The sequence below is a fragment of the Rhamphochromis longiceps genome, linkage group LG1 (genome assembly GCF_057381845.1).
Source record: "Rhamphochromis longiceps isolate RC_006_pf linkage group LG1, R_longiceps_female_GT1.1, whole genome shotgun sequence".
In the NCBI taxonomy this organism is placed as follows: domain Eukaryota; kingdom Metazoa; phylum Chordata; class Actinopteri; order Cichliformes; family Cichlidae; genus Rhamphochromis; species Rhamphochromis longiceps.
In genome coordinates, this window is record NC_140557.1 from 21,881,959 (window position 1) to 21,896,245 (window position 14,287).

Here is a 14,287-nt window from a genome sequence, read left to right on the forward strand (position 1 = left end):
GGAAAAAATTAGAGTGGAAAGAAGAGCAAAGAGAAATTATGTTATCAAAAGGGGAAAGAGACAGCAAAGGCTGGGAAGTCCATAACTGTGTGTTTTATTCTGTGCTTTTCTACCTAGTTATACTTTTACTGCATTCGCAGTGTGTTTGCACTTAAAAAGGAAGTCATTGCCAATCAGACGCTTTCCAGATGGTATAACATATGGAATCAACATCTAATGCTACTGTTCAGTTTTGACTAGACCCCCTCTTTCCTGAACTCCTCCATATATGCTGCAGATGCAAATTTCTATTTTTAACTCCATAAGACATTTTGCCACTGATACTCAGTACAATTCTTGTGTACTTTGGGATACCTCAATCTTTTCTCCTTGTTTCCCTTCCATAAGAACGGCTTCTTGAAAGCCACATATTCACTGAGACTATTTCTGATGATGGTTCAGTGAACAAAAAGTGGATCAACTAAAGGGCCAGATGTATCTCTGTCCTGTGACATGCCTTTTCTGTTTTTCCCCCCATATCTTAAAGACGTGACATTTCAGAATTGGATCTTTGCTAAGTTGTCTTTTATGTGTGAATACAACACTGGTTAATCCCTTGAGTTTTATGCTTGAATGATTCATAGGCCAGGCTTAAACGGCTCAACAAAAAAGGGAAAAAAAACCTCTGATAATGGTCAGGTACAAGGACTGTACAGAACATTAGCAAAAAGCAGTTAATATCCAAAGAAAAGATGAAAGGCTAGGGCACTATGGCCCAATACCACGTTAAAAACAAAAAACTAGAAACTCTAGCTTCTTGGAAGCAAAGATTGCAAAAAAATGAAGGGTGGCTCAAGACTTTTGCACCACACTATATCTATAAACAAAGACATTTTTGTACTTTGGCTACTTTCTTACGAGTGCACTGCAACTCTCGTGTTACCTGAAAGAAGCTGTTGGTCCAGTTTATGACCAAACACTATCTAAAAGATTATCTGCATATTTTAAAAAATATGCAGATAATGAGCAAAATGCTCACTGAGGTAAGAAAACAACTGAGGAACAATCATAGCTTTAAAGGAATAACTTGAGCTGGTTAACATTTCTGTTATTGAGTCTTCCTCAAGCAAATTGAAGTTGTATGTGTCCTCCCCCCAAAACATGACAGCACACCTGCATCCACAAGACTAGTAAGAAGCAAAGTACAATGTGTGGTCCTAGAAAAACATGGAAAAAATAAACCTGTTTCTGAAACCTGTTTTCTAAAACTACTTTTATTGCACCATGTTCATTCACTCTTGAGCTGCTGTAACATGAATCAAATGGCTGAATTGCCACATCAGCATACAGTCAAGTTCTATAGAGTCTTGCTAATGACCTACTAATTGTATTCAGGTTTGAGACCCCTGGCATATGGGAAATACTTAATTTGTTTTAAATTAAGCTATAATTGTCTGCAACTCTACTTTCAGCTGGGAAACTATCCAAACTGGTGATAAAATAGCAGATTTTTGTTTTTTATTAGCTACTGTCAAAAGGTGCTCGGTGCTGCGCAAAAAGACATGCAGAGAGCACAAATTCATGCTGTGAAATTAATTTTACCTTGCTGGACTTTTTACTAGTGGCAGAGCCTGGTCTTGTGTTGCTGTTGAGCTGTGAAGAGCTGGAGCTAATTTCATCATCATCATCCTCCTCTTCATCAAAATTCATGCTGCTCGATATACCTTCACAGGAAGGATGGAAAGAAGGATCGAGAGGAAGAAAGAACAAAAGAAAGAAATTAAATTGGAACTGTGGCTAAATACCAGACTTAAATACCAGAAATATGAGACTACCAGACTGATCCACTTGTGGCTGTGTTTTATCTGGTGTGTTTTCACTGATTACAGTCTCATTTAATGAGCAATTTTGTTGTAGTTTTTGGCACATAAAACTTGCTGAAAATGTATCTTACTTAAAGCATTGTGATGTCTTACAAGAAGAAAGCGTAGCGTTCATGCTGAGACTGCTAAAACAACATTCTTGCCACTTAAAATAATCTTTTTATTTACTTTTAATTTTGCAAAGTTAAACCCAGTTAAGCACCTGAACTCTAACCCTCATCACTCAACTCCCTCTCACAGTACACTGTGATGAAAAACTGTCATAATAGATCAAGGAAGTACGTGCACTATTACAACTCTCTCTACTACACTGTTGCATCAGTGCATTTGATTGTAAATTACAGTTCACATTTCCCTTTGCTGCATATAGATTATACAGTTTTTGTGTTAATTATGTATGGAACAATTGATGTGTGTTAGCGCTGAGTGTTTACAGTACGAATAATTATATTATTTTTCATTCAGATGCTGGATTTTAAAATGGCCTATTTATTTGGAGTTGTGTGTTTTTTAACATGAGTCAGTGGTTTTCATCCTCCCACCAACACAACGCAGCAGCAGACCAGAACGCCGTGGGTGTAAATAAGGACTTGTAGTTGTGCTATTGCAGAAGCAGTGGCAGAAGCTTTCTTGAGCGCTGTCAGTACCTTTTTTGAGCATGGTCACGCGAAGATCCTGTTTACTCTGAGACTGAGTGCAGCTCATCACGGGCTCTGCCTCGGCCTCCTCTGAGGTGGGGTGACCCACTGTCAGGATCTGGATCTGACTGTCATCCTGCTGGGAAGCCAGGCCATCGATCGCTGCTGAGTCAAAATCCCAGAAAAGAAAAACAAACTCTTTCAGAATGACTCACTTCTTTTCCACTATCAGTATTTCATGCTGTTGTAAGATTCAAGTCTAAATGAACCACTGCAAAGTACAACAAGGGCAGGTCATTCAGCAATAATTTGTGCATTAATCACATAGTCAAACAGCCTGAGTAAATCTGACAACATTCCCATTTCTCCACTTTTGGGCATTTTGTTTTATGTAATTGTTTTGCTCTGTGTCTTCAATATTCAATCAACTTCTAAAGTGTGCATTCAGGCAAAAAGAACACGTCTCCACTTGTCCTATGAAAAAAAAATTTAAAAAGAAAAGAAAAGAAAATATTGCATAGAGTTTGCAGGCATTCAGATTTACAGCTCTATTAAGGTCCCGCCACTGCATTTAAATCATGTTGTGCAGCACCTTAATTCTTTTCTTCTGTTGCATGAACTAATTTTGGGTGTAAGTTTTGGCTGCTGGACAGATGACCTCACATTTCACTCTAGAAAACCTTATACAAAGAAATTCACGGTCAACTAAATGACTGCAAGTTGTCCAAATCTCCCCTCCACTGCTGTGCTGCCAGTTGTTATGAGGTGTTCATTTTTCTCCAAACATCATGCTGTACATAATAACCAAACATCATCACTTTGCCCTCATCTGTTCAAAGGACAGTGCTCCATTCTATTGTCTTGTAGTATTTTTTCAGATGCAAACTTAAGCCATATTGTCATGTTCTGCTTTCCCCTAAGCAACCCTTCGAAACAAGTCATGCTTTTTCAGACTTTTTCTGATTGTACTGTCATGAACTTGAACATTTTTTTTATTTTGTCCAAGAAGAGCACAGTTTGACCTTGGGATGAAACTTCTAGGAAGTCTACCCAGGGAAGAGGGTGGCATTATGCTAACACACATCCGGAAGCTCCAGACTAACTGCAAAAAATGTTGGTTTTAGAAAAATGTTCACACTTGCTGATGATGAATGTACATAGCTGCATAACATCCTGTAACAGCTGTCATTTTGACGTGACTGCATATTCTACTCAGTATATATGTTATATATTAACATGCTGCTTTAACAAAATTAGGTCAGTCTTATCTTTTGATTTCTTATTCATTCCCCTGTCTTTCTTTTCCTTCAGAGATATGCGTGTAAAAATCAAGAATCCTATTTTTATTTTATGAAAGTATGTAGAAGGCTGCATTTTCATATCTTCATTATCTAAACTGAAAATGAACAACCTCTGATCTTGCTAGAGCTCATTTTCTAATGACTGCATCATTTCTGCTTATGCTTTAACGAATCAGAGCACGAGACAGAAGAAGAAGTGAGACAGATCAATAAGTGGTGAATCTGGCACTACTGGCCTGGATAATCTTTTACCACAGTTGAATCTAATTCACTTTCCTGGGACAAAGTCATTCCAAAGGCAAGCATCTGCTGTATTGCAGTATATCAGATGCCAAATGTCTCCAAAGTCAGATATTGTTGATCATTTTTTTGGCAAACACCTTAACTATTATATTTCATTGTGCTGAGTCTACAATAACACACATTGAAGGTTGAACGGCATGGAAGCTTAAGGGAAACAATGACAGCAATTGTAGTTCTTTTAATCTTCTAATGTAGGTCTTCATTTGTGGTGTGTCAGTCTGTCATACATCATCACAGACACTGAGCTCTGACGACTTTGGCACCATGGCAGGGGATAAGAGGGCAGCCGAGTTTCACTCAGTTGTGCTGTTGCCAGCTGTGGCTCAAAAAAGTCAGTGGGGAAACGTTATCTGAGGAGGGCATACAGAGCTTGGATAGACTGCTGAAGCTGCTGGATAGTAAGGATTTTGGCTCCTCTCTTTTTCACACAGGGGACCGCTTCTAAAAGCTGATTATTTGGTGTTTAAAAATGGATGTGCAAAGCCCAAGAACAGTATGTTTATCCATTTTTCACACAGTTTAATTAACCATTTGAACCAGCACACTGACCTTTGTGTTTCCCCTTCCTCTCCTTCTTTTCACTGCCTGTCTGTGGAGTGGAACTGGCTGATGCTTTGCCCTTTTTGGCTGAGCGTGGTGGCTGTGGATCCGACATCACCTTCACCTCTTCCTGTTCAGCTTCTTGCACTGAACACAGGAATGAACACGACTGAAGCACATGATGGGTTATAATAAATATGTCTTTCACATTAAACATTACGTTATGTTCTAGTGTAATACACAATACCATTTAAAAGTATTTGCCCCTTTTAGATATATATTTTTTAATATAAACATAACCTGAGTAAATACAAAATGCCATTTTTAAATGAGGATTTAATTTATTAAGGGGAAAAATGCTATCCAGACCTACCTGACCCAATGCAAAAAAAGTTATTCGACCCCTAAAACTAATAACTGGCTGTGCCACACTTGACAGCAAGAACTGCAACAAAGTTGTTCACATCAATGTGAAGGAATATGAAGCAATCCTTTCTACAGAATTGTTTAAATTGAGCCACACCGGAGCATTTTACATCATGAATGGCCTGTTTAAGGTCACTCCAAAGCATCCCAATCAATCAACTTTGAAGCCATGAAAAAACCTTAATCTGTATTTTTTTAGTCAGTCAGAGGTGGACTTGCCGATGTGTTTTTGGGTCATTTTTGTGGTGCACTAGAACTATGCCATAGAATAAGAAATCAGGAAGGTGGAAAACACTTTTTCACAGTGTGGCTACTATCGAGGGTTCTGCAAAAATTTCGCCACCGTGGTTATTCCTCTGACAGCCCTGACAAGTCCGTCGTGCCTGTTTTTGTGGAACTCTGATTGTCAGGATGCCTTTGACTCAGCCAAAGCCCTGTTGTGCAGTGCCCCAGTGTTAGGTGCCCCTGACTTCACTCGGGTGTTTAAGTTAGAGGTGGATGCCAGTGCGCATGGTGCGGGTGCTGTACTCCTGCAGGAGGATGACCAGGGTATTGATCACCCCGTGTGTTACTTCTCAAGAAAATTCAATAAACATCAGGTGAATTATAGTACCATCGAGAAGGAAGCTTTAGTAAAGTAACGAAGCACTCGGTCATAAGTTTTTTTAATCCCCAAGTGGCCTGACAGATGATGCTCATGGGCCAGACTCAAAACCTGGGGTCGGTACTCCGTCGGCACCACCACCTGAGTGACCACCTCACCCCCCAACCCACCCACCGGAGCCCAATTGCGTAACAGAACCCCGCGATCAACCTCATAAGAAGCAGCACCAGGCACCGCCCCTGGCTGCAAGGCAGCAGCTCGACAGGCAGACAACGTATCATCAGCCTGTTGGGCCGCAATGAGCTGCTCCCTGTTTACCGCCAGGCGCAAATCCTCCGACACCACACTAAAAACCTTCGCCGTCCCACCATCCACCCCCGGAACAGAACTATCATGCGGCTCAGAGCCGTCCGGAAACATTCCGGATATGTCCACCTCCCCACCCAAGCGACGAGCTTGAGCACGAGTAACCACACATGCCGGAAAAACCGTGGAGTCACCCAGCTCCGACGGAAAGTGGCATAACCGATCCGAGGTAGGACACTCAATCCAGGGTCATTATTTGTGGTACGGGGTTGTTATTGTTTGTATTTGTATTCAGCGATGCTTTTCCAGGTGGAGGCCGCCCATTGGTGGAGGAAGGAAAGAGGCCAGCTACAAAAGGGGTTGGACTGGGCCGGTGAGGAGACTTTTCCTGGTTCCCCGTGAGCTGTGTGGCTGGGGACCGTCGTGGCGTGTGACTGCACGGGGCTGCAATATTAATGCTGAAAAAGGGTTGTACCTGGGCTTGGTAGCTGTAGGGGTGGGAAGCCGTTTCTTTTATTCCCCTCTTTTTTCCTGTTTCGGGTAGGGAGACAGGTTAGAGAATTGTATTTTGTTTTGGAATCGTGGGAGGTAAGTTAGTTCTGTTTTTCTTTCTAGTGTGTTTTGTTTGTTGTTTTGGCATCGCCCACCCTGAAGCTCGCTACCTGTTCAGTGAATAAATTAACCAAACTCGTCATTCTGCCGTGGTGTGTTTTTTTTTTGTTTGTCGTTGTTATGTATCGGGTTTATTTTTTGTTGTGTTGCACCCCGGCTTCGGGCCGGTGTGTAACATAAATGGGGGCTCGTCCGTTTGAGGGATTTCGGGTTCGTTTGTGTGTCGTGGGGCTCGTGTGGGTGTGTGGGGTTGTTTTTTGTGTGTTTGGGGGTTGTTGGTGTGGGTGGCCGCGGATGGAGTTCGATGTGGACAAGTTTGCCGAGGCGCCTTCCTTGCAGCAGTTGGGTCGGTGTCGGAGGGAGGATTTGTTGCTTATTGCGGGCCGTTTTGATGTGCGAGCGCCGGCGGGGGTAAAGAAGGACGATTTGCGGCAGCTTGTCGCGGTGGCTTTGAGCGAGCGGGGTTTATTGTCGGGCGTGCCGCTTGTTGGTGGAACGGGCGGGGCGGTTGTGGAGCCGTTGGCTCCGGTGTCTGTTCCTCCTGTGGCCACCCCCTCTGTGGCTCCTCCGGCTCCGGTGGTGGGGTCGTCGGCGGAGGAGCTCCAGTTGTTGCTCCGCATTAAGGAGGTGGAGTTGAGTAGTCACCGGTTGGAGGTAGAAGCGATGCATCTGAGGGTGAGGGCGTTGGAGTTGGAGCGTGGACCTCCGCCGCGTGCCCCTGACTCTACGCCGCGTGCCCCTGTCTCTACGCCGCCCACGTCTGCGCCCTCTGTGCTCCCTGCGCCGCCGGCGCCTGGTCCCGCCCCGGCTCTCCGTCAGGATTTTGATATTGGGAGGCACATTAAATTGGTGCCGCCCTTTTGTGAATCGGAGGTGGAATCGTTTTTTTCTGCTTTTGAGCGTGTGGCTACCGCGTTACAGTGGCCGGAGGAGGTCTGGGTTTTACTGTTGCAGTGTCGGCTGGTGGGTAGGGCTCAGGAGGTGTGGGCTAGCCTGTCGGCATCTGAGAGCTTGGATTATGGTGTGGTTAAGGCTGCTGTATTGCGTGCTTTTGAGTTGGTGCCTGAAGCGTACCGTCAGAAGTTTCGGCAGTGTGTGAGGGGGGGGGATCAGACTTATGTGGAGTTTGCGCGCGAGAAGGGTTTGCTCTTTGATCGGTGGTGCCAGGCTAGTGAGGTTAAGGAGTTTGCACAGCTGAGGGAGTTAGTGTTATTGGAGGATTTCAAAGGGTGTTTGCCAGAGCGGGTGGTTGTTTATTTGAACGAGCAGAAGGTCGTTTCCCTCACGAAAGCGGCGGTTCTGGCAGATGAGTTTGCTTTGACGCATAGGAGGGGTTTTTCCCCTCCGTTACGTCGGGGTTCTAGAGTTTTGCCGGAGGTGGGGGGGGGGGGGCGTTCTCCCCCGCTCTCGCGGCGTAGCCCTACGGTGGCCGCTGGGGACCGCCGATGTTTTTTTTGTCATGAGCTCGGTCATCTCGTTGCTTCTTGTCCCGTGCTGAGGGCGAGGGAGGGGGCGCGGGCCAACATTTCGGGGGGGGCCGTGCAGTGTTGCTCCGCGGTAACCCGCCCTAGCTTAATGCCGATTGGCGTCGTTCCGCGGGGGATAGATGAGGTGTTTCGACCGTTTATTTCGTCGGGGTTTTTATCGTTGTCTGGTGATGCGGGGGACCGGGTTCCGATCACTATCTTGAGGGATACCGGGGCGAAGCATTCGGTGGCGCGGCGTGGAGTCGTGCCTTTCTCTCAGCAGTCGTATTGTGGTTCTGACTTACTGGTGTGGGGTATACAGATGAGTATTCTACGCATGCCTCTCCATACGGTTACTTTGACCTCGTCTTTTGTATCGGGCGCTGTGCGGGTGGGGGTTCGAGATCAGCTGCCGATTGAAGGTATTGATCTTATTTTGGGGAATGACTTGGCCGGGGGAAAAGTGTTTCCGGCTACTCCGGAAGTTATTGAGTGTCCTACCTCGGATCGGTTATGCCACTTTCCGTCGGAGCTGGGTGACTCCACGGTTTTTCCGGCATGTGTGGTTACTCGTGCTCAAGCTCGTCGCTTGGGTGGGGAGGTGGACATATCCGGAATGTTTCCGGACGGCTCTGAGCCGCATGATAGTTCTGTTCCGGGGGTGGATGGTGGGACGGCGAAGGTTTTTAGTGTGGTGTCGGAGGATTTGCGCCTGGCGGTAAACAGGGAGCAGCTCATTGCGGCCCAACAGGCTGATGATACGTTGTCTGCCTGTCGAGCTGCTGCCTTGCAGCCAGGGGCGGTGCCTGGTGCTGCTTCTTATGAGGTTGATCGCGGGGTTCTGTTACGCAATTGGGCTCCGGTGGGTGGGTTGGGGGGTGAGGTGGTCACTCAGGTGGTGGTGCCGACGGAGTACCGACCCCAGGTTTTGAGTCTGGCCCATGAGCATCATCTGTCAGGCCACTTGGGGATTAAAAAAACTTATGACCGAGTGCTTCGTTACTTTTTTTGGCCGGGGCTTAAGTCTGATGTGGCGTGCTATTGTCGGTCCTGTCATGTGTGCCAGGTGTCGGGTAAGCCCAATCAGGTCATTCCACCCGCCCCGTTACATCCAATTCCTGCAATAGGGGAGCCCTTCGAGCATGTTATTGTGGACTGTGTAGGGCCTTTACCGAAAACTAAGGCGGGTTACCAGTACGTACTCACCATAATGTGTGCGGCCACACGGTTTCCAGAAGCTATTCCCCTGCGATCGCTTAGGGCTAAGGCCGTGGTGAAAGCCTTAGTACAGTTCTTTTCTATATTTGGGTTACCGAAGTACATTCAGACCGATCAGGGCTCTAATTTTCTGTCGGGGGTTTTTGCTCAGGTGATGACTGAGTTGTCGGTTAAGCACCGGGTGTCTAGTGCTTATCACCCAGAAACACAGGGGGCTTTGGAGCGATTCCATCAGACCTTGAAGGCCATGTTACGGAAGTACTGTTTTGAAACTGAGTCCGAATGGGATGTGGGCCTGCCGTTATTGCTATTTGCCATTCGAGAGACCACACAAGAGTCCCTGGGTTTTAGCCCGGCGGCGTTGGTTTTTGGGCATACGGTGCGTGGACCCCTACGTCTGCTCCAAGAGGGGTGGCTCGCGCAGCCCGACCAGCCGCGGCCCGTGCACAACGTGCTTGACTATGTAAGTTCGTTTAGGGAGAGGCTGCACGCTGCATGTGAGTTGGCGCGCAGGTCGCTTTCCGGTGCTCAGGAGAAGATGAAAGAGAGGTATGATAGGAAGACCCTCAAGCGCACCTTTTTGCCTGGTGAGCGTGTTTTAGTTCTCTTACCCATTGTGGGTTCATGTTTCCAAGCTCGTTTTAGTGGTCCGTATGAGATCGAGCGCCAAGTTAGTGACACGGATTACCTGATTAAAACCCCGGATAGGCGGAAGAAGTCCCGGGTTTGTCATGTTAATATGCTCAAGAAATATGTGGACCGGAACCAGAGCCAGACTAACTCTGTTTCCCCTGTGGTGACGGTGGGTTCACCCTCCTACCAACCGGAGGTGGATGGGTTGCGTGAACCCCAGGGACCCAGCTCAGGGGCCCGCTTGGAGAATTCAAAGATCTTGGAGGACCTTGAGGCTCATTTGCTTTATTTGGGTGAGCCCCACAGGCAGGATATTTACAATCTGATCTGTGGTCATATTGTGCTCTTTAGTGACAAGCCGACTCAGACCACTATGCTTGAGCATGATATAGATGTTGGCGAACACCGGCCCATTAAGCAGCATGCCTATCGGGTCAATCCCGGAAAGCGGGCAATCATGAGAAAGGAGGTGGAATACCTGTTGGAGAATGGTTTTGCGGTGCCCAGCTTCAGTCCATGGAGCTCTCCTACCCTCTTGGTGCCTAAATCTGATCAAACCCCACGTTTTTGTAATGATTACCGTAAAGTAAATGCCATCACCAAGCCAGACTCCTTTCCGCTCCCCCGTATGGATGACTGTGTTGATAGGGTGGGCTCAGCCAGATTTGTCACCAAGCTAGATCTTTTGAAAGGTTATTGGCAGGTGCCCCTGTCGCAACGGGCGGCGGAGATTTCAGCTTTCGTGACACCAGACCATTTCCTGCAATACACGGTGATGCCGTTTGGGTTGAGAAATGCTCCCGCCACGTTTCAAAGGCTGATGAACATGGTGCTACTGGGTGTTCAGGGATGCGAGGTCTACTTAGATGATATTGTGGTTTACTCGCTGACCTGGCTAGAGCACATGGAGACGCTACGGGAGGTTCTTGTCCGATTGAAGGGTGCCTGTTTGACAGTCAATTTGGCCAAATGCGAGTTTGGCAAAGCTGTGGTTACCTACCTAGGGAAGCAGGTGGGACAGGGGCAGGTACGCCCTCTCATGGCCAAAGTCCAGGCCGTCTTGGATTTCCCTATACCAACTACGCGGCGTCAGCTTCGCCGTTTTTTGGGAATGTGTGGCTACTATCGAGGGTTCTGCAAAAATTTCGCCACCGTGGTTATTCCTCTGACAGCCCTGACAAGTCCGTCGTGCCTGTTTTTGTGGAACTCTGATTGTCAGGATGCCTTTGACTCAGCCAAAGCCCTGTTGTGCAGTGCCCCAGTGTTAGGTGCCCCTGACTTCACTCGGGTGTTTAAGTTAGAGGTGGATGCCAGTGCGCATGGTGCGGGTGCTGTACTCCTGCAGGAGGATGACCAGGGTATTGATCACCCCGTGTGTTACTTCTCAAGAAAATTCAATAAACATCAGGTGAATTATAGTACCATCGAGAAGGAAGCTTTAGCGTTACTCTTAGCCCTCCAACATTTTGAGGTGTATGTCAGTTCCAGCCCCGCTCCAACTGCTGTGTATACGGACCACAACCCCTTGGTTTTCCTCTCTCGCATGAGGAATAACAATCAGCGTCTCATGCGTTGGTCTTTGCTGCTGCAGGACTTTAATATTGACATCCATCATCTTAGAGGGGCTGATAATATTGTGGCCGATGCCCTATCCCGGGTGGAGACCTAGGTCTAGCATCTCTCTAATGAGATGCTTGATTTTAGGTGGGGGGGTGTTATGACCCAGGGTCATTATTTGTGGTACGGGGTTGTTATTGTTTGTATTTGTATTCAGCGATGCTTTTCCAGGTGGAGGCCGCCCATTGGTGGAGGAAGGAAAGAGGCCAGCTACAAAAGGGGTTGGACTGGGCCGGTGAGGAGACTTTTCCTGGTTCCCCGTGAGCTGTGTGGCTGGGGACCGTCGTGGCGTGTGACTGCACGGGGCTGCAATATTAATGCTGAAAAAGGGTTGTACCTGGGCTTGGTAGCTGTAGGGGTGGGAAGCCGTTTCTTTTATTCCCCTCTTTTTTCCTGTTTCGGGTAGGGAGACAGGTTAGAGAATTGTATTTTGTTTTGGAATCGTGGGAGGTAAGTTAGTTCTGTTTTTCTTTCTAGTGTGTTTTGTTTGTTGTTTTGGCATCGCCCACCCTGAAGCTCGCTACCTGTTCAGTGAATAAATTAACCAAACTCGTCATTCTGCCGTGGTGTGTTTTTTTTTGTTTGTCGTTGTTATGTATCGGGTTTATTTTTTGTTGTGTTGCACCCCGGCTTCGGGCCGGTGTGTAACACTATTGCAGTAAAAATGTTCAATGTGTTTATTTGATCTTACAGTCACAATCAAAGTGACTGTAAGATCAATTTTTTACTCAATGTGGGACTAATACTGGGCTGCAAATCTGTAGCTAAAATCACTGCAGGTTTACAGTCCAGAGTTTCCAGCTTAGAAAAAGTGTGGAGCAAACTGTGAACGAAGGCTAGAATGTTTTTATTCATTTTCCCGTAGCATTGTTATGGTTTATTATTCTTTTTTTTTGCATCAGAATAAAAGAATATGGCAGAGGAACATCTTTCTCTTCTCTCTACAGGAAATTTGACAGTTCTTGGCCTTAATCCCAGAAACTGTCCCTCAAAAAATAATTAAATAAATAAAAATGCTCTGCCTGGCCTCTGTGTGTAAATAAGAAGACTTCAGCGGCCCCAGATATAACAAATGGTTATGTCTATAACTTCTGTTCCCTGAAGGAGAGTAACTAGGTACAAAATATAAAGTATTGCATAATAACTTTATTTATATAGCACTTTTCAAAACATCAAGTTACAAAGTGCTTCACAGTTCGAATAAAAGCTGCACACTGATGATACGTGTACATGAATGAAATGAAGGGGAATGGATAAAGGAAACCCTAACCTATGAAAATGAGTTTCAGCATTCGCTTAAAACAAATAACAGACTGAGCCAAACTGATTGACTTCAGAAGGGTGTTCCACATTTTGGGCACTACAACCTCAAAAGCATGATCAGGTTTTAAAATCAGGCACCAGTTAGATGATCGGAGAGGCTGGATGCATTCGTCGTGGTCATCCCTCAGTTTAATAGCTGCTCTTCAGTGAGCCAGGCAAGCGGCAACCTTGTGTTGTACCTTGTTCCGCTTAACATATCTACTCATTCTGTTTCAGTCAGTTCACTCAGTACAACACACACAGCATGGGACATATGAACATACATAAATATACATTAATCAGAGGACAAGTTGGACAATCAGCACCTTAGTTCTTAACGAGCAACTGAAGGGGATGTAACGTCCAAACGATAGACAGACCAGATGATGGACCAACTAGCTGCAGCACAAAAATTAATTTAAAAATTATTTAATTTAAAAAGGGCCCATAAGTTTGCTATTCCTCTGGTGGAATCCCGTGCACCTTTGGTGACAAAACGCACAGGCTTTGGTTTCAGTAAACATTCTTATAGCGTGGACAATCCCCACTGTCCCCTGGGGACAGTAGTGAACAGAAAATTTCTGCTTTACTTGCTTTGGTTTTGGTTACTCATACCAAAATCCAAAGCAAAATTACTGCACAAGAAAACTCAAAATGAGTGCTCTGTGGACAGCCTATGCACCAACTGACCAGTGGAGGCTAACACAATCAGGCGCAGTTAAGCTAACTTCAAGCCACAGACAGCAGAGCTAACTAGCAGTAGCTAGCTAGCCCGACTCAGCAGAGGTTTTCTTGGCAAGGTAAAGAACATAAGAAATAAGGGGTGTATGTGATAACACGGTGTATATGTACAGCCCCACGTGCACCTATGTCATCACAAGTCATGTGCCTTAAAGCAGTGAACAGAAGAGGTCTTCATCCAAGACTTGCGGGGCTGTGATATCCCACATTACGTGTAGTACTTCGAATCGACTGAAAGGGAACACAGTTTCTGCTCCTGTGTGGTTTGATTTGCAGCACTGCAGTAGATGATGCAGTGTGTTGTATTCCCTCTACATGATGTCTTATTTAAAGCTGTAAATTTTACAGCTATGCAACACTAATCATTTAAAAAACGGTTTCATGTCTGGTTTATAGTTCTAATTGGGATGTCAGGAAGAACAAACACTCTTTATAAATAAGAAAGACTTATTAAACGAACAGTGCGACTTCTTTATTTCTTCAGCTGATGTTTTTCTTTAATTCTCTGTTTAAGCTTTCTGAATCAACACAGCCAGAGAGGAGTGCAAGCTTTACCATGGTAGATAGTGCTGCTGTTGCTGCTGAGGTAGGATTCCACCAGTGGAGCCTGTTCCTCACTTTGCTTGGCCCGACGGGTCCGTGATCTCCCATCCACATTAGACTGGACCATCAGGGGCTCTTGCCTCTTCTTCTTCTGCTTCTGTTCAAGGAGTGCTCG

General features: G+C 45.9%; 1 protein-coding gene across 1 annotated transcript in view; it reads right to left on the reverse strand.

Moving 5' to 3' along the window:
• Window positions 1–14,287, reverse strand: part of tub (TUB bipartite transcription factor) — a 37,061-nt gene that overhangs the window by 8,027 nt on the left and 14,747 nt on the right. Inside the window, exons 3-6 of the mRNA XM_085402460.1 lie at window positions 14,125–14,287; window positions 4,654–4,791; window positions 2,510–2,662; window positions 1,582–1,703 (exon numbers count right to left, since the gene is read on the reverse strand). Coding sequence (XP_085258586.1) covers window positions 1,582–1,703; window positions 2,510–2,662; window positions 4,654–4,791; window positions 14,125–14,287 — 576 coding nt within the window. The remainder of the gene's footprint in view (window positions 1–1,581; window positions 1,704–2,509; window positions 2,663–4,653; window positions 4,792–14,124) is intronic.